General features: G+C 45.8%; 1 protein-coding gene across 1 annotated transcript in view; it reads right to left on the bottom strand.

Annotated features, from left to right (window-relative positions):
* The window catches only part of LOC306848841 (voltage-dependent L-type calcium channel subunit alpha-1D-like), a 116837-nt gene that overhangs the window by 30331 nt on the left and 63930 nt on the right, over positions 1 to 22576 (bottom strand). The window contains exons 21-37 of the mRNA XM_079383591.1: positions 19128 to 19187; positions 18776 to 18882; positions 18607 to 18694; positions 17476 to 17583; positions 17335 to 17387; positions 17117 to 17263; positions 16154 to 16355; positions 15913 to 16071; positions 14893 to 15003; positions 14699 to 14776; positions 12879 to 12962; positions 6339 to 6467; positions 4206 to 4271; positions 4042 to 4133; positions 3413 to 3572; positions 1451 to 1578; positions 1275 to 1371 (exon numbers count right to left, since the gene is read on the bottom strand). Coding sequence (XP_079239717.1) covers positions 1275 to 1371; positions 1451 to 1578; positions 3413 to 3572; positions 4042 to 4133; positions 4206 to 4271; positions 6339 to 6467; positions 12879 to 12962; positions 14699 to 14776; positions 14893 to 15003; positions 15913 to 16071; positions 16154 to 16355; positions 17117 to 17263; positions 17335 to 17387; positions 17476 to 17583; positions 18607 to 18694; positions 18776 to 18882; positions 19128 to 19187 — 1869 coding nt within the window. The remainder of the gene's footprint in view (positions 1 to 1274; positions 1372 to 1450; positions 1579 to 3412; positions 3573 to 4041; positions 4134 to 4205; positions 4272 to 6338; positions 6468 to 12878; positions 12963 to 14698; positions 14777 to 14892; positions 15004 to 15912; positions 16072 to 16153; positions 16356 to 17116; positions 17264 to 17334; positions 17388 to 17475; positions 17584 to 18606; positions 18695 to 18775; positions 18883 to 19127; positions 19188 to 22576) is intronic.

Genomic DNA, 22576 nt, shown 5'->3' on the forward strand with positions numbered 1-22576 from the left:
CCTGGTGAACTAAATTGCGTAGCTGAGTCGAAGGGGTCTGAGCAATTAGCGGGACGGAATAGGGAGAGCTATCCAAGTTTTCAGACACCATGCCAATGGCCTCAGTGGAAATACAGTGCCATGCTGGAAGACTTTGTGTCCATCATGACGCATAGTGATGGGTGAGAAACACCGACCTTGCTCCTCAGGTGTGTTGATGAAGCCACTGATGTACACAAGTTTGCAGAGGTTCATCCTTCTGACTTCACAACAGACCTGGTGCATCAAACCATGAGAAGGCAGTGTAACCCAGGGAAAAAGCAACTGCTCTTTTGTTGAACATTTGGTGCCATGCAGCATCCACTTCCTTTCCCCCCGTCGGAAGTGGAGCTTTGCTGGTAAGCAAGACCGTCCTCCCTGGGTTGATCATCTCAGGATCACTTTGAAGCCTTCCAAGGGTTCTTAGTAGGCTGATGGCAAGCTGGCGATGCCACCTTCATGCGACCAGATTGCTGTTATTCAGGCTTGACTGCCAGTCCAGGCTGCTGAGGGGCCAATGCAGTGCCGGGGGGCTGTCCCCCGTAACGAACAGATGGAGGTTGCTGTTTCGGGTGTCCAGGGATAGAACCTGGCCTGTGTCAAGGCAGCATGCATCTACTTCTTAACTGTCGAGAATTTATGTATGAGCAAGGGAGAGGCCGCTGCCTTTGCTATAGATCCAATGCAGAGGTTTTGGAGAGGTGAATGAAGTGCTTCTTCTCAGTAAAAGATGCTGCATTAGCTCCGAAGAACAGAACAAGTGAGAAAATGCCACGCTGGCATTTTCATGCCAGGATATCTGGGGCAATTGCTCTTTCAGAGGAATTTTTCTCTTAAAGACTGCCGTCGAAGCACCCAGGGGTCCACTAACCACACTTATCTGTGTATGACCAAGGAAGACACCACTGCCTGTGCTACTACCACTGCACGCCAATTTTATTGACCTTTTCTCAGTAATGTGAGAGGTATCTGGGCTCTCAAGTGCAACCCCTATTGTCAGAACTTCGAAACAATGCTGAAGTGACCAACTGAAAGGGAATGTTTTTCTTGCCAAAAAATTTTGGAAATGAGACAAAAAATGCAAGCTGCAGGTGGGAAAAACGTAATTTGCTTAATTTTGCATTACATTTTGCAATCGCAAAATCCTAGAGAGACTGCTTTAAGTTGAAAAAAAATCTTGCTTAGTATTTTAAGAAGGAAAATGTATGTCTCTGCACATTTTTATGCATACATGTCTATGTGCATGTGCTTTATACCTTGCAAGCCACTCTATGAGGACACAGCTTGCCAAAGCCCAGCGGTGGTTGAATCCTGCGCAGTAATGTCACCACATCTAAGTGTTTTATACGGCCCCTGATACACACACAGTATTCATTGTCAAACAAAACACACACAGAGTGATCTAGAAGCACAACATCTTTTGGATATATACTTGGCCTCAGGATCATATTCCGACCAGATCCTCTTAAATTCATCTAAATGATGTGGTCCAAGAATTGACCAATCACGAGTCAGGTAGTCAAAGTTGTCCATGATGACAGCGACAAACAGATTAATGATCTGGAGAAAATGAACAATAATAAAACTGAGCAATATCATTTATGTCAGATAACAAAACAAAAACAATTATTACCGAGTAGGAAAACAGAGCAATGTTGAAGAGAAAAAGAACAAGAAGTAGTAGGAGTAGATGCATGATTATTGCACACAAATTTTATTTTATTTATTTATTTATTTAGTCATTTAGCAGACGCTTTTATCCAAAGCGACTTACAAATGAGGACATAAGAAGCAATCAAAACCAACAAAAGAGCAACAACGTGCAAGTGCTATTACAAGTCTTGGTTAGCCTAACGCAGTACAGATAATTATTATTATTATTGTTATTTTTTAATAAAAAGACATAGATAAAATACAATTAGAATAGATAGTGCTAGAGTTAGAGGGTCAAGTAAAGATGGAACAGATGAGTTTTTAGCCGTTTCTTGAAGATGGGTAAGGATTCGGCTGCTCGGATCGAGTTGGGCAGGTCATTCCACCAGATGGGAACAGTTAATGAAAAAGTCCTTGAAAGTGTTTTTCTGTGTTTTTGGGATGGTACAATAATTCGTTGTTCACTTGAAGAACGCAAGCTTCTAGAGGGCACATAAGTCTGAAGTAAAGAATTTAGGTAAAGGGGTGCAGAGCCAGTGGTGGTTCTGTAGGCAAACATTAATGCCTTGAATTTAATGCGAGCAGCTATTGGTAGCCAGTGCAAATTGATGAACAGAGGCGTGACGTGCGTTCTTTTCGGCTCATTAAAGATTAATCTTGCAGCGGCATTTTGGATTAATTGTAGAGGTTTAATAGAATTGGCTGGAAGACCTGCCAAGAGAGCATTGCAATAGTCAAGTCTGGACAGAACAAGAGCCTGAACAAGGAGTTGCGTTGCATGTTCCGAGAGAAAGGGCCTGATCTTCTTAATATTATATAATGCAAATCTGCAGGACCGGGCAGTTTTAACAATGTGGTCTGAGAAATTCAGCTTATCATCAATCACAACTCCAAGGTTTCTGGCTGTTTTTGAAGGAGTTATGGTAGATGAGCCTAACTGGAAGCTGAGATTGTGATGAAGCGATGGGTTAGCTGAAATTACAAGCAGTTCTGTCTTAGCTAGGTTGAGTTGAAGGTGATGGTCCATCATCCAGCAAGAAATGTCTGATAGACACGCTGAGATGCGAGCAGCTATCGTCGGATCATCAGGATGGAATGAGAGGTAGAGTTGAGTGTCATCAGCATAGCAGTGATATGAAAAGCCATGTTTCTGAATGACAGAACCTAGTGATGCCATGTAGACAGAAAAGAGAAGTGGTCCAAGAACTGAGCCCTGAGGCACCCCAGTAGCTAGATGTTGCGACTTGGATACCTCACCTCTCCAAGATACTTTGAAGGACCTATCAGAGAGGTAAGACTCAAACCACTGGAGTGCGGTTCCTGAGAAGCCCTTTCTCAATAGGGTTGACAAGAGGATCTGATGGTTGACTGTATCAAAAGCAGCAGACAAATCTAGCAAGATGAGTAATGAAGATTTGTCAGCCGCTCTTGCAAGTCTTAGGGCTTCAACAACAGAAAGCAAGGCAGTTTCGGTCGAATGTCCACTTCTGAAGCCAGATTGGTTACTGTCCAGGAGGTTGTTCTGTGTGAGAAAGACAGAGACTTGGTTGAACACAACTCGTTCAAGTGTTTTTGCAATGAAAGGAAGAAGGGAAACCGGTCTATAGTTCCCAAAAAGAGTTGGGTTAAGAGTGGGTTTTTTAAGAAGTGGAGTTATACGAGCCTGTTTAAATGCAGAGGGAAAAATTCAAATGCAGATACAAATGCAACACTTCTTAAAAGCTGAAATGTTTTGAGGTACCAGAAAAGCACAGAGCATGTAGAAGCTGATGAAGTAGAGGATAGCGAAGTTGCTGCCACAGGTTTTCTCCTCTCCAGGGTTATAGTCGGACTCAGAGTCACACAGTTTGCCAGGCAAACACGCCAACATGATCTGCTGCCATGCCTCACCCGTCGCACATCTGACATACAGTTAGAGAAAAACCAATGAAAGACTTTCCTGTATTTTGCAAATTCATTTTGATTTTAACTTTTATTATGAATTTGCTCTATATGGTACTGTTCATCGCAGACAGCCGACCAACACGCATGCAAAAATTTAACATTTTGTATATTTGGTATTCAAAAGGAGGAGATGCACAGCCTGACAAAACTTAGTAATGGAGCAAAGAATGTATTACTTTCTGATTAAATGTTATATTTTTAATGCATAAATGTGTTGCTATGCTTAATGAAAACATTGATTCACGTTTTTTACTAGTTAATACTAATTCACTCCATTTACACTAGTATTTGTGGATGTTATTTCACTTAATTTACACTGCTTTGATAATATTAATGTACAGCTTTTTCCATTCCAGTAATACTCACTTTACTAAACTGAAGTGAAACATCAATGCTCACAAACACACAATATCCTCATGAACATACCTGAACAGCAGGAGCACAGCTTGTAGAAAGGTCTGGAAATTATTGTTACGATTAATACTGGTTCCATCCACCATGGCGATCTTCCCGAACACCTAAAATAATAAAATCATCACATTATCATAATTCACAACAGGTTTACTACATTGCACCAGCAGATGATTTACCTGCATTCCAATGACAGCATAGATGAAGAACAACATGGCAATAAGCAGAGCCACATATGGAAGAGCCTGGGAGACACAGAGGAGGAAATTACAACAACCAATCTTCATTATTAATGGCAGGGAAGGTGATTTGCTTACAAAAAATGTTTTGTTATGCTGGTTGAAAATCTCTTCACATCCCGATAGCAATCACTAAGTTAAGTGGTCTAAATTAATTTTGTAAAAATGTATTTATATATTCTGTGGAAGGCATAGGACCATAAAATGTTCGTCCAATCAAAATGTTCGATCCGAACATTACGATAGGATGTCATGCCTGCCTGTCAAAATATGTATTTGCATACCTCTGCGCACCCTGTTTGTGCAGACATTGTACGTCATCAGTGCGTTCCAGCGAGAATGAAAGGTGCTATTATTGTAATGTTATGCGCTTTGTACTGTAATGTTTTCTCATGGGTGAATGAGATGTGAGGTAATCTGACAGCGCTGCATTCAATCCTGCACTAATCTCTCATCTGCGTCTCTCATCGTGCCGCAGGTTAGTCTCTGCTCTGACAGAGTGTGCTCATGTGTTTTGGAGGAGGCATGGCTTTGCAAAGTAATTATTCAGGGAGGGTGGTATCTTGCTTTGAAAGCTAGCTTGCTATCGCTTGCCTCACCTACCCTACCTTGTTTCCATTGTGTTGTGCTAATTTCATTGTGTTGCGGCTTGTTTCTGTTGTGAGTTGTTTCCATTGTTTTGCGGCTTGTTACCGTTGTGTTGTGCTAATTTCATTGTGTTGCGGCTTGTTTCTGTTGTGTTGTGAGCTGTTTCCATTGTTATGCGGCTTGTTACCGTTGTGTTGTGCTAATTTCATTTTGTTGCAGCTTGTCTCTTTTTTTTTTTTTGCTTTTTTCCATTGTGTTGCACTAATTTTGTTGTGTTGTGGCTTGTTTCCATTGTTTTGCGGCTTGTTACCGTTGTGTTGTGCTAATTTCATTGTGTTGTGGCTTGTTTCTGTTGTGTTGTGGCTTTTTTCCTTTGAACCTTTAAAGGAGGTTTCAGATCGAGTTCTGACACTTAAGACTGTCTTCTTGTTAGCTATCACATCACTGAAGAGAGTCAGAGATTTGAAGGCCCTGTCAGTGGCCCCCTCCTTCCTAGATTTTGTGCCTGAAGGTGTTCCCAAAGTGTTTGACGCAGCGTCTCATTCCCTCGGGGAACTAGGGTTACATACGTAACCTTGAGATGTTTGTTTAGATATCTTCACGCAACAGGCCACAGATATGCTAAGATGCTTCTTGTTTTGTTTATGCTAAGATGTTGACCTTGCTGTGTCACAGTGAGTAGTTAAAACGAGGAATGGAGTTTAATTTATGCGGATTCTGAATGAACCAATTGGAATGGATTTGAGGAAGCGGCAGCGTGGAGGTCAAGGCTGTAGCTAAAACACAAAATGGAGTTTAATTTATTAGGGCATTCCTCAAGTGGAATGGATTTGACTGAAGTGAACTGAAAAATGAACAGACTATGTGCTAAATTAGAGACGGTAAATGTGAGTCGGTCCAATATCACTGGTCTTAAAAATGGTTAATATATAATAAAATGGTTCTGACGCCTGTGCTGAACAAACTAAGCTGTGGCTGGTTGCTTTATTTGCCAGTGAGACAGCCTCTGCCTGTCTAAGTGCGTGGTTATTCACCAATGAAAGCTGCTATAGTGCCCAGACCTTTAGCTGTTGGTCAAAACTCTACACAATTTGGCTACACAATATCTACAGTAGCTGCAAATTAACATGTACTTCTATTATATTCCTATTTGTTCTACCAGTTTTTGGTTCTTTTAAAAGATTTTTCCAACTTCTCGCTTTGTTTTGTGCTCAGCATTTTAACCACAGTCAAAAGTTAATGATTTTTGAAAATCATTGCTTACATTACATATACAGAGTTACATTATATTTGAAAAATGTCCATTTTGAGACTTAAGATGGCACAGATGAACTGAAATGAGTGATGGGAGATGTAAAAGTGTCACTGCTTTGTTGGTTAATTTGTCAGTTGTGTCAAATTATTTGTGCACTTGCCCAAACTGACCAATCACAATAAAGGATTCCAGACAGTCATGTATTAAGTTTCTTTATGAAATGAGCGTACCTGAAATGATTTGATGAAGGTCCACAGGAGCGTGCGAATGCCCTCTCCTCTGCTCAACAACTTCACTAAGCGCATGACACGAAACAGACGAAAGAATGTGATGGAAATTCTTGCACTGTCTTCCGTGTTCTGAGAAAAACACCACACAGCATTCAAGACAGTATATTTTAATGAGGTACAATGTGTTTCCACTCTCTACTTCAGTGCGTCTCTGTCACACATCGCACAGTGTGTGTGGATTGTGTGCGATGAGTGTGTGAACAGACCGTGCGTCTGAGTCTTTTAACATTCTGCATCATTCACTGCTCATTTTCATGCAGAGTTTGTGCATGCACTGCAGGCTTCACATTCCCAACAACAAATGCTTAATGGTCCCATATTCATAACAAAGACCTTGTTTTCAAGACAACACACCGGGCATCTTACCCCTGCCTATACTGCAAATTCAGCAGCTTCTGTTTGCTTCAACAAATCAAAGGGCTTGTATTAAAACTCACAATCAACCTATAGTATTTATAGCAATATATACTAAAGTCAATATATATACACACATGCTTTAGTGTATATTTAGTATATATACTTTATTATATATTAAAAATTCTAATTATTGAGCTTTCTCATGATGAATTACATGAAATACAGTTGTGCTTCATTTTAAACTAATTATGCCTATACACTGCCCTCAATACTGAGTTTTACATATTAAACACATAAAAGAAAAAAAATCAGTAATTCATTTCAGCTGCATAGGATCACTTTAAACAGTAAAAATGTGTTTATGTCATACTTCTAATATTACAGTACAGTAATTCTCAGAAAACAGTGCCATTTGTGCCTGAAGCCTTCATGCCTTCATTCTTTTGAAAAGTATTTCAAGTAATAATTATATTTCCAAACCTTAGACCAAAAGGACTATGGTTGTCACTGCCATAAACACTGTGACTTTAAATGCATCACAAACACTAATGACTTGTACATATGGGATACAGTCATTTTAGACACTTCCAAAACTGTTGCAACAGAGATGGAAATACAATTTTTAATTGCATGTATTATGTTTCCATCTTTGTTGCCACAGTTTTGGAAGAGCCTTTTTCTGTTCTAAAGAAGGAGGTGTCCCAATAAATTTGCCCATATAGTGTATTGTGAGAAGCGTCCCGAGCACCTATCAGCGTCGCCCTGGAAACGAAGGAGGAACACCTGGCCGCCGTCATCACGGGCTGATCGGTCACAGCTGACACTCGTTACCAGAGAGCTACAAAAGCCTCTCTGCAACACACGCCGGTGAGCAACGACTCCCAACGAATGGTGACTAACGCTTGTGTCCAATCTCTCTCTACCCCACAGGTAGCAGCTAGTGACCGATCGGCCCATCACTTCAAACACCACGCCACTGCACGGCAAGCACCCACGGCCAAAGGAAGGGATCACGCGGCACTGCCTTGGAGCACCGGACACGTTAGCACCCACCTCACCACACTTGTTTGTTTGAATAAACACCCCTCCGGGGCATTTACTGCACCTGCAGCTGTCGTGTGATTCTTCAGCCTGCTACACTGGTGGAGAATGCGGGCAGATTGCTGAAGAATCACCGACTGTCACGACAACCCCAACTAATTTTTTTCCCCTCTTTGTCTTTCCCCGCCCAGTCACGCACAGGCGGCAGCTACTCCCCAGCCATGGAAGAGTTATTAAAGCATCTCACCGAAGTAAGCATCCGTCAACAACAAATTGTCGAGCACATGGCCGCTCGACAGGGAGAGACGGAGCGTGAGATCGCCGCTCTGCGCGTTTCTGCTGCCCAGCGGGTTCCGCTGCCCGACCCCCGAGTTCAAGCCACCCGTCTCCTGCCGAAGATGACCGCCCACGACGATGTAGAACATTACCTCCAGATGTTCGAGGCCATCGCGACGCGGGAAGACTGGCCAAGGGACGAGTGGGCACGGATCCTGGCGCCGCTATTGACTGGAGAGCCGCAACAGGCTTACTTCTCGCTGCCAACCAGTTCCGTGGACTCCTACGACGACCTACGGAAGGAAATCCTGGCCCGCGTCGGCTTGTCCCCGATTGCAGCAGCCCAACTGTTCCACGCCTGGGAGTACAATAGCCGGTTGCCAGCCCGCGCCCAGGCAGCCGAACTGTCACGCCTCTCCCAGCACTGGTTGTTGTCGGGAGATCCTAGCGCCGCTCAGGTGGCCGAGTGAGTGGTTGTGGACCGTTTTCTCCGGGCCCTCCCCCGCTCTCTTCGGCAGGCGGCCGGCATGCGGAACCCGCAAACCATCGGGGATCTAGTGGAGGCCATCGAGCTGGCAGAAGCGACGCAGCGACGGGAGGCTGGGGAGCGAGCACCGCCTTTTCCCCGGAGGGTGTTTCAGGAGCGACGCGCGCCGGAGGGCACCCAACGCTCAATCAGCAGGCCCGCGGTTCCCGGCATTCAGGATGAGCCGATGCCCACGGATCCCCCGCGTTCACCTGGCAGAACCTGGCTGGCGGGTTGCGTGGTACACCAGGAGCTGCCGCCGGAAGCCCCGCAAGCGCGGGTGAAGATCAACGGCCGAACGTACCAGGCCTTGCTGGACTCCGGGAGTGCGGTGAGCTTGGTCCAGCCAACAGTATTACCCCCGAGGACGGGCACCAAGGCCCAGATTCCCATCACCTGCGTGCACGGAGATACCCGCCACGTTCCAGCCCGTCAGATCTACATCACGGCTAGCCCGGGCACCTGGCCCGTAGAGGTGGGGGTCGTGAAAGATCTGCCCGTGCCCGTCCTCCTCGGCCGGGACTGGCCGGGGTTCGACCAACTGCTCGCCGCCGTTACGCAGCCTGCCAGCCCAGCCGGGAACCGCCGACGAGGGAAGCTGAGCCGAGGTCCCCGACGGCGACAACCTGCCCTGATGACGACCGATAGCGCCAGAGACGGTGAGTCCCCCTCCCAGTCCTCTAACCTCTTCTATGATGTGTTTCAACAGGCCAGGAGAGGGGGAACGTTCGTAAAGGAGCAGCTCGGGGACGATCGGCTCAAACATTGCTGGGCCCAAGTGAGGGTGGTTGAAGGCAAGGAAAGTCAACCACCACCGCACCCAACCCCTCACTTTGTGGTCCAGAACGGCCTGCTGTACTGCGTTGCCCAGCGAAGGGGGGAGGAAGTACAACTCTTGGTGGTGCCCCGTTCAAAGGTGGAGACGATAATGGAGCTGGCCCACTCCCATCCGATGGCTGGTCACCTGGGCGCGCAGAATACCACCCAACGGATAAGGGACCGTTTCCACTGGCCCGGTCTGGAGGCGGACGTGAAACGGTTTTGCCAGGCGTGCCCCGTGTGCCAGCGAACGGCGCCACGGGCCCCTCCCCCCTCGCCATTGATTCCGCTGCCCATAATCGAGGTGCCCTTCGAGCGGATAGGGATGGATCTGGTGGGACCGCTGCCTAAGTCTGCCCGGGGCCACGAGCACATCCTGGTCATCGTGGACTATGCGACCCGCTACCCGGAAGCCATCCCCCTTCGAAAGGCCACCGCGAAGGCAATTGCCCAGGAACTCTTCCTGCTTAGTAGCCGGGTCGGCATCCCCAAGGAGATCCTGACCGACCAGGGCACCCCATTCATGTCCCGGATGATGGCTGACCTTTGTCGCCTCCTCAAAGTGAAACAACTGCGCACTACAGTGTACCATCCGCAGACCGATGGGCTGGTCGAAAGATTCAACCAGACGTTGAAGCAGATGCTCCGTCGCGTGGCTGCTGACGATCGCCGTGATTGGGACCAAATGATACCATATGTCCTTTTCGGCATACGAGAGGTTCCCCAGGCCTCCACCGGTTTCACCCCCTTTGAGCTCCTCTTTGGACGTCAACCCCGTGGCCTGCTCGACGTGGCCAAAGAGGCCTGGGAACAGCAGCCCGCGGCCCATCGGTCCACCGTTGAGCACGTCCGAGACATGAGGGAGAAAATTGACCGAGTGATGCCCCTCGTCAAAGAGCACCTTGTCAAGGCCCAAGAAGCCCAAAAACGTCGTTACGATCGGGCGGCCCAACCACGGGAGTTCCAGCCGGGAGACCACGTGCTTGTCCTAGTCCCGACTACCGCCTGTAAGTTCCTCGCCCAATGGCAGGGTCCGTACACCATCACCGAGTAGATGAACTCCTGGATCGTCTGGGGAGAGCCCGGTTTATCACCACTCTGGACCTCACGAAGGGGTATTGGCAAGTACCCTTGTCGCAGCAAGCCAAACCGAAGACCGCCTTTTCCACTCCATCTGGGCACTGGCAGTACCGGGTTCTCCCCTTCGGGCTTCATGGGGCTCCCGCGACGTTCCAAAGGTTGATGGATGTCCTGCTAAGGCCCCACCAGGAGTATGCAGCCGCCTACCTGGATGACGTCGTGGTTCACTCGGAGACCTGGGAAGACCATCTGGAGCGCTTACGGAGGGTGCTTATGGAGCTACGTCGGGCTGGACTTACCGCCAACCCAAAAAAATGTCACCTGGCTCTACCTGAAGCCAAGTACCTCGGCTTCCGGGTGGGCCGTGGACTGATTAGACCTCAAGAGACGAAAGTGGCAGCGATTCTCTCGGCCCCACGGCCCACCTCAAAAACACAGGTACGAGCCTTTTTGGGTCTGGCGGGCTACTATCGCTGCTTTATTCCTAACTTCTCCTCCTTAGCAGCCCCCTTGACAGACCTGACCAAGAAGGGGCAGGCGGAGAAGGTTTCCTGGGGACCCACTGAGGAAGAAGCGTTTCGTCGAGTGAAGGCAGCGCTCACCTCGGAACCGGTGTTGCGCGCGCCTGACTTTAACCGCCCCTTCCTGCTACAGACCGACGCCTCTAACACTGGGTTGGGAGCCGTCCTCTCCCAGGTCCAAAACGGTGAGGAACACCCGGTGTTATACATCAGCCGAAAGCTGTCCCCGACCGAACAACGCTACGCCGCGGTGGAGAAAGAAGCGTTGGCCGTCAAGTGGACAGTCCTGGAGCTAAGGTATTACCTCCTCGGCAGAAAGTTCACCCTTTTTACTGACCATGCCCCTTTACAGTGGATGGCCCGGGCCAAGGACACCAACGCCCGAGTGACTCGCTGGTTCCTGGCGCTCCAGGACTTCCACTTTGACGTGCGTCATCGGGCCGGGACCGCCAATGCCAACGCTGACGGACTCTCGCGGCTGTGGACAGCTTTCGTAGGTCTGTCAAGGGTTACCCCTCCCTCGTTCCCCGTCCTCCCCCCTTCCCGCAGGACCAGGACGTCGCTTAGGGGGGGGGAGTGTGAGAAGCGTCCCGAGCACCTATCAGCGTCGCCCTGGAAACGAAGGAGGAACACCTGGCCGCCGTCATCACGGGCTGATCGGTCACAGCTGACACTCGTTACCAGAGAGCTACAAAAGCCTCTCTGCAACACACGCCGGTGAGCAACGACTCCCAACGAATGGTGACTAACGCTTGTGTCCAATCTCTCTCTACCCCACAGGTAGCAGCTAGTGACCGATCGGCCCATCACTTCAAACACCACGCCACTGCACGGCAAGCACCCACGGCCAAAGGAAGGGATCACGCGGCACTGCCTTGGAGCACCGGACACGTTAGCACCCACCTCACCACACTTGTTTGTTTGAATAAACACCCCTCCGGGGCATTTACTGCACCTGCAGCTGTCGTGTGATTCTTCAGCCTGCTACAGTATGTACAAGTCATTGGTGTTTAGTGATGAGTTTTTGGCTTGAGGTCTGCATTTAAAGTCACAGCAGAGGTGTTCACCTGGGTTTCTGCAGAGCAGTCAAGTTCTTCCACACTGACTCAATCATTTCTTTTTGAACTTTGCCTTATACACAGAGGCATTGTCATGTTATGATAGAAAAGGGTCCTGTCCAAACTGTTGCTATAAAATTTTAAGCGCACAATTCCCTAGAATATGATTATATGCTTAAACATTAAGATTTATACTCATGGAAATTACTGAAGTAGTCAAACCTGTTCATTAGAAGGGGTGTCCCTATACTTTTGTCTATTTAGTGCATCTGGACTGCTCAGGTGTTCAAAATTATCGAATTTCAATACTCAAGTGACAGATGGATGAACAAAAATTACAGAGACAGTCAGTCACAGCCTTGCGGGCAAGTGCTCCAACATACAGCGCAGTAGCACTTTAGCACACCCTAGTGTGGGTCCAGACTTTAGGTCTTTTCCCACACCACTTGCTATTGCTCCTCCTCTAATGCTCCCTGTCTACCCTTGCACTGTCCTCCTGAAATAATGGGGAAAAGGCCAGGAAAAAAATGCACATTTCGATAACTGTAAATATTAGGATGAGATAATTTCATTTAAAATATTACGACTGGCAGCTGGCTGATATTTAGCTTAAGAACAAACATTGTATTTGAAAAGATCGCTTCATTGATCAAATACTGTGACTACATTCCTTCTGTTTGTATCAGTAATAAGATGTGGAAAGAAATGGCACCTCTCCTGAAAATGGCCCACATAAGCTTCACCTTTAATATTTGAACAAAAACAGACAGAGATGCTGGGCTTGGATCATGCTTTTACTTACATTGATCTCCGTGATCGCAATGTCAATGATGCTACCAACAACAATTAAGGCATCGAACGTGTTCCATGCATCGGCAAAATAGTGCTGCGGACACCCAGCGAAACAGAGAGATGAGAGAGGAAAGGAGGATTGGAAGAAAGAGATGAATTGACAAAGGAACAGAGAGTGGGAAGAAAAAGACAGAAGAAAATCAGAGTTATGATGCTGCAGCCACACACAGAAAGAGCGACACACTGTTGTGTGACTCCCTATTTCCCCGCTACGCATATCAGAGTCTTAAACCACTAAACATTTGGACTTGTTTTGTTTATCGTGCCTCTTTCTTATACCGCAGCTGTTATAAAAGTCATGAAATGTCATCATGTGCTCATCCTCCAGTTCTATCAAGTTGAGAGACTGAACAAGACACGATGGCATGACAATTTCCTACAAGTGATCAAGGTGAGAAACCAATACTCGCTGTTTTTTTGTGGGGCATTGTGTTATTTTTGACAATGGGACATTCCTGATGGCCAACTACTGTACCTAACCAGTGCACTGTAACTAGGGAGCAGATTGAGACACATCCTACAATAACAACTGCTAGGCAGTCTGGGTATTTGGTATTTATTCATAACAGGCATGTTTTATATGATGAATCTCATAATAACATGACCATTTCACATTTCACCTTTAAAATCCTAAAATAAAAATTGGAAACCTTTTGCACTGACATCTGCAAGACATGTACTGTAATGTGTCCAGACGTGTCACTTGATTGATTGATTGTGGTTTTTGTGAGTTTATATAATTATATAAACTAAATTCATTAAAATGTAATAAATGCCTACAGTTTGCTTAGGTATTAATTACATTCTATTAATTATCGCCAATAGAATTATCAGGTAATTTTTAATAATAATTTTCAGACTTTTCAGAATTATTATTATTATATTTAGATAATGTTTATGCTAATAACATTTAGATTTTGACAATGAAGTGCTATTATTGCCCCGCGCTTCAACAGGGTGCTCCTGTAAGAAAGAAGCAGAGACTGGGACAGACTTTTAGTATCACCACTGCTTAAAAAGCTGCAATCTAATCCTATTCACGTGAAATAAGCCTGATCTCAAGACGTTTTGAGCTTAAGGACCTGCGACTGTGACAACAACTCTGAAGTCTAAAGAATGCAGGATCTAAATCCTAGAGTTATCTAGTTCCACATATGAAAAACGGGGCCCTGATCACCCTATCGGGCTTTCTTTCTTTTTTTCTTCATTTATTTATTTTACAATAATAACTGGATGACTGAACAGTATTTCTTACAAATTAAAGGAAAAATACATATTACAGTGATGTATAAATATTGTAAACTAAGTACATGAAACTAATTTGTACTTTTTTCCTACAGTGAGATTTTTATGCATCTGAATTTGGGATTTAAATGCAAAAAAATATTAAAGGTCTTAAAACAGGCTTCACTGGTAGGATGATTTTGGGGACAAATATGACATGTTCTTGAAAGGTATTGTGAGACTCCCATATTATTTATTAGTCAGCACAAACATTTATAATATATCTATATAATCACATATGATAGCTTCTGATCTGACATGTTTTAGCATTTTGCTGTCGCTTAAATTCTGCAACCATGGTTTTCTCTGGGTATAAAACAAGACTTCCTGAAAGCATATTCCCCCCGAGGTAAGAGTGTCAGATACATCCATAAACACAGCACGCTGAAGGACGAGACACAAAATCAGACAGCGCCAACTAGCAGAGGTGAGAAAAGATGAGAAACAGTGAGGGTCAGACAGACGAGAGGAAAGCCGGGGGTCTACCTGACTCAGAATGATGTCTACTACGCTGCCAATCACCACCAGAGCATCAAACCCATTCCAGGGGTCCACACAATAACCCTAATCAGACAGACAGCGGCGGGGAGGACAGGAGAGCAGAAGGGTTACACATCACAGGACAGGGGCACAAGCACTCTGACATCACTGCATTATAGCCAGACAAAATAAAGGCCTACCTTTGGTTTGAAGGCAACCAGTTTGAGGATCATTTCGACTGCAAAGACCCCCGTGAACACCATGTTCAAAATGTCCATCGCATAATTGAAAAGACGTGACTGACCGTGATGCTGTGTACGATACGTAGAAAATAAAAACAAGAACATCATTTTTTTTATGTGGAATATATTACAGTCCTTAAAACTCATTCATAGAGATCATGTCACATAAATGGTTCAAAATGGTTTCCAGAGGTCCAAACAGAAAATACACAATTATTCCTTAACCGCCAAAGAACCAAAAGTGTACTACTCTAGAACTCACGACTTGTACTGGATTATTGCATATGCTTGAATAGAGCTGGGGTTTTCAACCTGTAGAGCGCACACCTTAAGGGTAACAGTACCAGTTAAGGGGGGCATGCACGTGCACAGGTAGGGCTCAATCTGTGCTGAGCACATGCCCTTGTTTCCCTTATATTCCGAAAGGGAGTGTATCTTTTTCTGAATGTGTTTCTTCATCTATTTCTCCACGTCGTTTTCAACTATTCTGTATAGCTATGTGTTGTGATCAAGGTGGCGTCCCAAGCATGGTTGCAATGTGTTCATTAACAAACTCCAGATTAGATTTAGATTAAATTAGATTTTTTTTCATTCTTAAAAAAAAAGCTATTTTTTATTTGAAAAAGTAAATTTTATTTTATTTACCAAACATTTTAGTTTGTCTTGTATATTTTTCTCATTAGATGAGATAACATTTTAAGCTGTCATATGGTCATGTTACAAAGTGCCCCACCAACGGGGCATGTTGTCACATTTCACTTCCATTCTATTTGGGTAAATAAAGAAACATGTATACACTGTAATTATGAAACAAAGCGACATATTTGTACTAGACAAGTGGATAAAAAATTATACTCTGAACCGCATGTGGATTTACGCAAACTGAGAAAGTCAAAAAGCGTTTTTTTAACAGCCCATAGGTTTCCTATTCTCTGAAGACGGTGTTGTGTTTGTGTAACAGTGCTGATGTCTACTCACCTGAACGGCCAGACACAGTGTGTTGAGGACGATGAGCACAAACATGACATACTCGAAGCCCGTGGAGTTCACCACATACCAGAACTTATACTGGTACGGGTTTTTAGGGATGTATCTCCTCAGCGGACGGGCTTTCAGAGCGTACTCCACACACTTGCGCTATCAAAACACAAGAAAACGCACACCCTCGTCTTTCATTCATATCCTAGCTGGATCAGAATAATATCTGTAGCTTGCAGACCTGGTTCTTGTCCAGCTCACAGTTCTTGTACTCTTTCTCGCCCTGCTCCTGAAACGTGACAATGACAAAACCCACAAAAATGTTCATCATGAAGAAGGCGATGATGATGATGTAGATGATGAAGAAGATGGAGATCTCCACGCGGTAGTTGTAAATGGGACCCATGTTCTCCTTGTTTGAGTCGATGGCCTTGTACAGCAGGCTGCAGGAGATAAAACACACTCGATGGACCAATGCATTTCAACAAAAGATGTGGGAAGTAATCCAGTCTATTTATTTTGCCATAACTGTACATAATTACCTAGTTTTTATTATTTTAATTTACCCACCAGTTGAGAACCACTGATTCATGATGTGATATTAAAATACTTACAGCACAGTTCTAGCAACCATTTACTATCACATATACATCGGTCAAATGCAGATGTGTACTGTATTCATAAAACACAGGCAGCTGCTATAATCATACTGTACTGTTTTATAGTCACATCTTTGCAGACCCTTGTTAAAAAGTACACTTAAAGCTGCAATCCGTAAGTTTTGCCTCTTTGTCGCCATCTCTGTTTGAAAGCTGGAATTGCAGCTCTGCGAGGAATCATACTTCAGTTAAGTATGTTAAGAAATAGTATATTTTTTTAGAATCATACTTCGAATCATGGCTTCTAATGTTTGTTTGCCAATTTAACAATAACAATTAGGCATAAAAGCTATCTATTGTTCTTAGGATTCATATTTTTAGCTTTTGTTGGTTTATTGTCTTATTTGGGAACAGTTCTTATTTGTGCGTGTGTATATCTGTTTGCTTAGCTTTAGTTTGGAGACAAAACTGTCACCAGAAGCTAATTAAATCTAACAAAACTTAGAGGCAATCATTTGTGAAAGATGTAGAAATGTGTGTGTGGCAGGGGTTATTTCGGGGGTAAGGTACATAACCCTGTGTGTGTGCGTGCGATGTGGTCTTACGCTGGCCAGCCCTCAAATGTTGAGACGGTGAAGAGGGCCATCATAGCCATCAGCACATTATCAAAGTTAAAGTCACTGTTGTGCCAGATCCTCTCACGCATTTGTGGCAGTGCCGTCTCACCAATACTGTACACGATATACGTCCCTCTAGAAAGACAAAAGATGGTAGAACACACGCACACACTGTGTATTCACCGTAAAACACTTCATTCGCTCACTTGCAGTCCTCTGGACTTGTCTTTGCATCATCAGTACAGCGGTAGAACTTCCCCTGAGGACAAAACATGTTCACCATGTAACATTGAAAACTGCTTGTTAATAGCACTTGTTAAATGTGAAATCTTGCTTTGCTGGGGCACCTTAAACAGCTGCACACCGATACAGGCAAACATGAACTGAAGAAGTGTGGTGACAATCATGATGTTCCCAATCGTCCTGATGGCCACAAACACACACTGAACCACATGCTGCATTGGCAGAGAGAGAGAAATAAGAGAAAAACGTTGTGTTCATTTGTGCATTTTACAATTAACCCGGTAAGGGATTATGGGCCAGATTTACTAAACAGGGCAAATTAGCGTTAGAGCACAATTCCATAATGCGCCGATGGGAAGGGAAAATTCTGCGTGTGATTTACTGACAATGCACACATTAAAGAACACAGACGCAGCAGATCATTTCCATAATGACCAGCGCAATCTACCAAGAGCAGCGCAAACTTTAAGACATGCTGTTTTGGGCATTAAATATGGCAAAAATACCAGTAATTTGACGAGCGTAAATGTTAGTAAATTGCGTTGTGTGATTCATTTTAATACTCCCATAAATTTTGCGTCTGAAAGAGAAACTCCTACAAATGCATATTCAATAAGGTCAGGCGCAAAAATAACTGTCCACGCCTTTTCAGCGCTAATTCATGACTGCACAATCCTGACAGTACTATTTTAACGCCAAAAGATGGTTAGTAAATCTGGCCCTAAGAGTTTTAAGCTTCTAAAGGAGTCAATTTTGATTGATATTTTGATTTATAAGAGTTCATTGCATTAAATATACAGGAAGTGTCCAAACTTGTTGTTCAGTTATCAAAGCATTTTGAAATAATGCATTAAAAAAGAATGTCAATGAAATACTAATTTAATTTAATGGGCCCCAATGAGTAGATTCACTATCAAAATAAAAAATGTAGCAGATATTAAACGGACAGACTACTAATACGCTGACTTGTAGTTGACATGTAGCTGCAAAGTTACTACAAAGTTACTCATTAGTAATACATTATATCACCTTCAACCATCTATAATGTCCAAATAAAGTCTGAGTATATGTTCACATAAAGGACGTATACTCTCACAGCTGCCACTTTTGTGACTTCTCTCCACCTTATTTCTGAATATTACCAATACTGTAGCACCTTTACCCAGATCTTCACAATCTTTTATATCTGGTGAGCTTCACATTATACTTGTCAAACAGAGATAGCAGTGCCTGACTTTGAGTCCTTTGGCTCTGTTGATGGCTCTCAGAGGTCGAAGCACACGCAGAATCCTTAAGATCTTCACCACTGAAATGGCCGACGATCTGCCGAACATGAGCACAGTGACTGACTTCAAATGTACAGAATGAAATAATCCAGCAATGCGTGTCGGGATAGCTACGTACTGTATGCCGAAGGAAACGAGGGAGACTCCAACCACCAGCAGATCCAGCAAATTAAAGTAATTTCTGCAGAAAGCTCCTTTGTGAAGGAAAGCACCAAACGCAGTCATCTGATGAACACAAAGACGAGTGAATAAACTGCTTGAAGCTAAACAAATTCTTTCAAATTGTATTTATTACATTTAGATTTAATAGAAACAGTAATCAATAAAAGTGATTTGGGTTGTAAACTCCTGTCCAACTCAATAACCCCAAATGAGAAACTAGTAAAGCACACCTTTATAAACTAGAGCAGGTAAGAGAGTTAAAGTCATATTGTATAGTGTGCAGATGGAAATAAGACAGGAGTCTTTACCTTCAACAAGATCTCCACTGTAAATATAGTCGTGAAGGCATAGTCAAAATAACCAAGAACCTGCACAAAAAAATCAGTCAGTTCGAGTTATTTTATTTCTGCAGCTCCTTCACAATCCATGTTGTTTTGAAGCATTAATATCTTAAAGTCGTTTAAGTGAGCAGCCAAATAGGACTGTGCCAAAAGACCCCAAATAGGTTGCAGCAGCGAAAGAAAAAACATATTTAGAGGATCCAGAGTCCGCTGGTGTTACAACTCTGCCCGGGAGCACGGAGACCAGGAGACGAGGAATTCACAAACACGAGAATCTTTAATCCAACTAGGAGCATGGGAGGCACAGGAAACACATCACGGACAGGGAAGACAATTCAACGACCGACAAACATTCATAGAAGGACTGGGGCTTTTAAACATAGGATGATCAGGGAACTAAGGAGACACACCTGGGATCAAATTAACACAATTAACATGGGGAAACTGGGTCACACGGGGAGCAAAACACACACAAAACAGTCCACAATCCTGACATATCGCCCCCCTCCCGGAAGGTGCGTCCTCGCACCGTAGAAACATCCAAAGGGGAGGGGCGGGTGGGAACTAGGGAGGCGGTTCAGGAGGAGGACGGATACCCGGGAGGGGGCCGGCAGACAGAGGCCAAGGCGGTGACGAAGGAGGGAGGAGCCAGGGAAGAGACAGGAAGGACCCGGAGCAGGAGGCGCTCAGCTGGACCCAGGCCACAGCCGTGAAAATGGCCCAAGGTGGAGCCGACGGAGGGAGGAGCCATGGAGGAGGGATGGCCGCCGACTCCAGGGGGCCGACCAACGGCGGCGGAGCAGGTGGTGGAGGAGCCCGAGGCGGAGACGGAGAGCCAACGAGCCAGGGGGATGCCGAGGATCCGGGGGGACAGGGTGGAGCCGAGGGCTCTGGTGACCGAGGTGGAGGCGGAGACCCGGAGATCCGCGGCGGAGCCGGAGCGACTGAGGACCAAGGTGGAGCTGGAGGGAGGAAGGAGCCCAACGGAGCCGGTGGGACGGAGCGACGAGGCGCAGCCAGAGGAGAGGAGTCCAGAGGCGATGGCGGGTCGACGCCCGACCAAGGCGGAGCCGGAGGGACGAGGGAGCCCGGTGGAGCTGGTGGATCGAGGAGTGACGGTGGAGGCGAGGGAGCTAGGAGCCGAGGTGGAGCCACTGGGTCTACGGACCGAGGCAGAGTCCGGGCCTCGGAGGCTGGAGGCGGAAGTAAGGGATACTCCAGCCCCGGCAACGCTGGAGGATGGCAGACCCACGGGGCTCGCACCGTACCGATAGAGGGCTGAGGGCGAGCGGGGGGGCTGCCAGACGACAGCGGTGGAGGAGGCAGGAGTGGGTGGGAGGGTGGGGATCTTCGAGGAGCAGGCACTGGAGGGCACGTGCGTGGAGCCGGCACTGGAGGGCACGTGCGTGGAGCCGGCACTGGAGGGCACGTGCGTGGAGCCGGCACTGGAGGGCGCTCTGGAAGCGCGGACACTTGGGGGCGCTCGGGAAGAGCTGAGCTGGACGGGACCAGTGGAGACGCAGGAGAGCTGGGCGGGACCAGCGGGGACGCAGGAGAGCTGGGCGGGACCAGCGGGAACTCAGGAGAGCTGGGCGGGACCAGCGGGAACTCAGGAGAGCTGGACGGAACCAGCGGGAACTCAGGAGGGCTGGACGGAACCAGCGGGAACTCAGGAGGGCTGGACGGAACCAGCGGGAACTCAGGAGGGCTGGACGGAACCAGCGGGACTTCAGGACGGCTGGGCGGAACCAGCGGGACTTCAGGACGGCTGGGCGGAACCAGCGGGAACTCAGGAGGGCTGGAGGGAGCCGGCACGGGAAAGTCGGACGCCCCCTCTCTGTCCAGCAGTCCCAGATTTCTCCTCAGCTCACCCTCAGCCGCGGTGCAGGGGGCGGAGCTCCACTCCGCGCTCACACCGTCCACGGCTTGCTCCCTCGTGATGAACACTGACGCCGGCTCTCGCACCTGGTCTGACGGGTTGGGCTCTACTTCCGGGACGATCATCCGCTCAGTCGCTCGGCTTCGCGCTGGCTCGCAGATCGCGGCGGGAAATGGCTCTCCGTCATCGGTGGGCTCGGGCTGGTGCTCCGCACCGTGGGGAGATGGTGGGCTGGGCTCTGGGTCTGGAGTGGTTCTGGCGAGATCATCCTCTGAGGAGACTGTGAGAGGCGATCCGTTTCTCACCAGAATCCACTCCACAAAAGCGGCGAAATCCTCTCGAGGACCATCTTCGGACGACAGCGCTCTGCACGCGATGTTCAGGCTTCCATGATAGAAAGAGCAGAGCACGTCGTCCGGGTAGCTGGTGGCGTTAGCTAACATGAGGAACAGTCTTGTATGGTCCTCGAGAGATCGGTCCCCCTGCTCCAGCAGGAGGAGGAGGAATTCGGGCCAGACATAGGGATCCATGGGTCACAACGGAAAGAAAAACACTGGGTAAAAACGGAAAACAAAACGGAAGGTATCTGTATTTGGTCGGTCGTTCTGTTACAACTCTGCCCGGGAGCACGGAGACCAGGAGACGAGGAATTCACAAACACGAGAATCTTTAATCCAACTAGGAGCATGGGAGGCACAGGAAACACATCACGGACAGGGAAGACAATTCAACGACCGACAAACATTCATAGAAGGACTGGGGCTTTTAAACATAGGATGATCAGGGAACTAAGGAGACACACCTGGGATCAAATTAACACAATTAACATGGGGAAACTGGGTCACACGGGGAGCAAAACACACACAAAACAGTCCACAATCCTGACAGCTGGAGCCCATGATCCACTGACATTACAATGTGCATATACTAAATATTACCTAGTTATTACTATCTAGTATATAGACGTGTTAAATTCAATATGGTGTTAAACCTGATTAAGATTTATGCTATCTAGATTATAGGGTCCAACGGGGCTAAAGGCACACATTAAGAAAAAATGTATAATTGCAGGAAAAAAAAAAAAAAAAAAAAAAAAAAAAAATATATATATATATATATATATATATATATATATATATATGCGTGTACTGAATATTAATGGAGGAACAGATTTTGTGTGAAAATAAATCATTCAAGTTGTATATTTTGTTTAAAAATCTTATAAATGTATGAGGTGGCCTTTTACCCCACACACGGTATTGATACAAATACTTCAGCTAAAATAATGCTTTTTAAAAAAAAAAAATGTCTAAGTTAGTAGTTGTTCAAAACAATCACTTTAGCAAAGTTTGTACTATTTTCTGCTTATTTTGAAAAATAAAAAAATTATAATTTTTTGTTGAATAAATATACTGTCATTAAAATGCGTTAATATAAAAAATATATTTTAAAAATACAGAAACAAAATCATTTTAAAAAGTAAAGATTGTGAAAGTATTGAAAGAGATCCAATAACAATGGAGTATAAATTTACAGT

This window comes from Barbus barbus, assembly GCF_936440315.1.
Source record: "Barbus barbus genome assembly, chromosome: 29".
Taxonomy (NCBI): domain Eukaryota; kingdom Metazoa; phylum Chordata; class Actinopteri; order Cypriniformes; family Cyprinidae; genus Barbus; species Barbus barbus.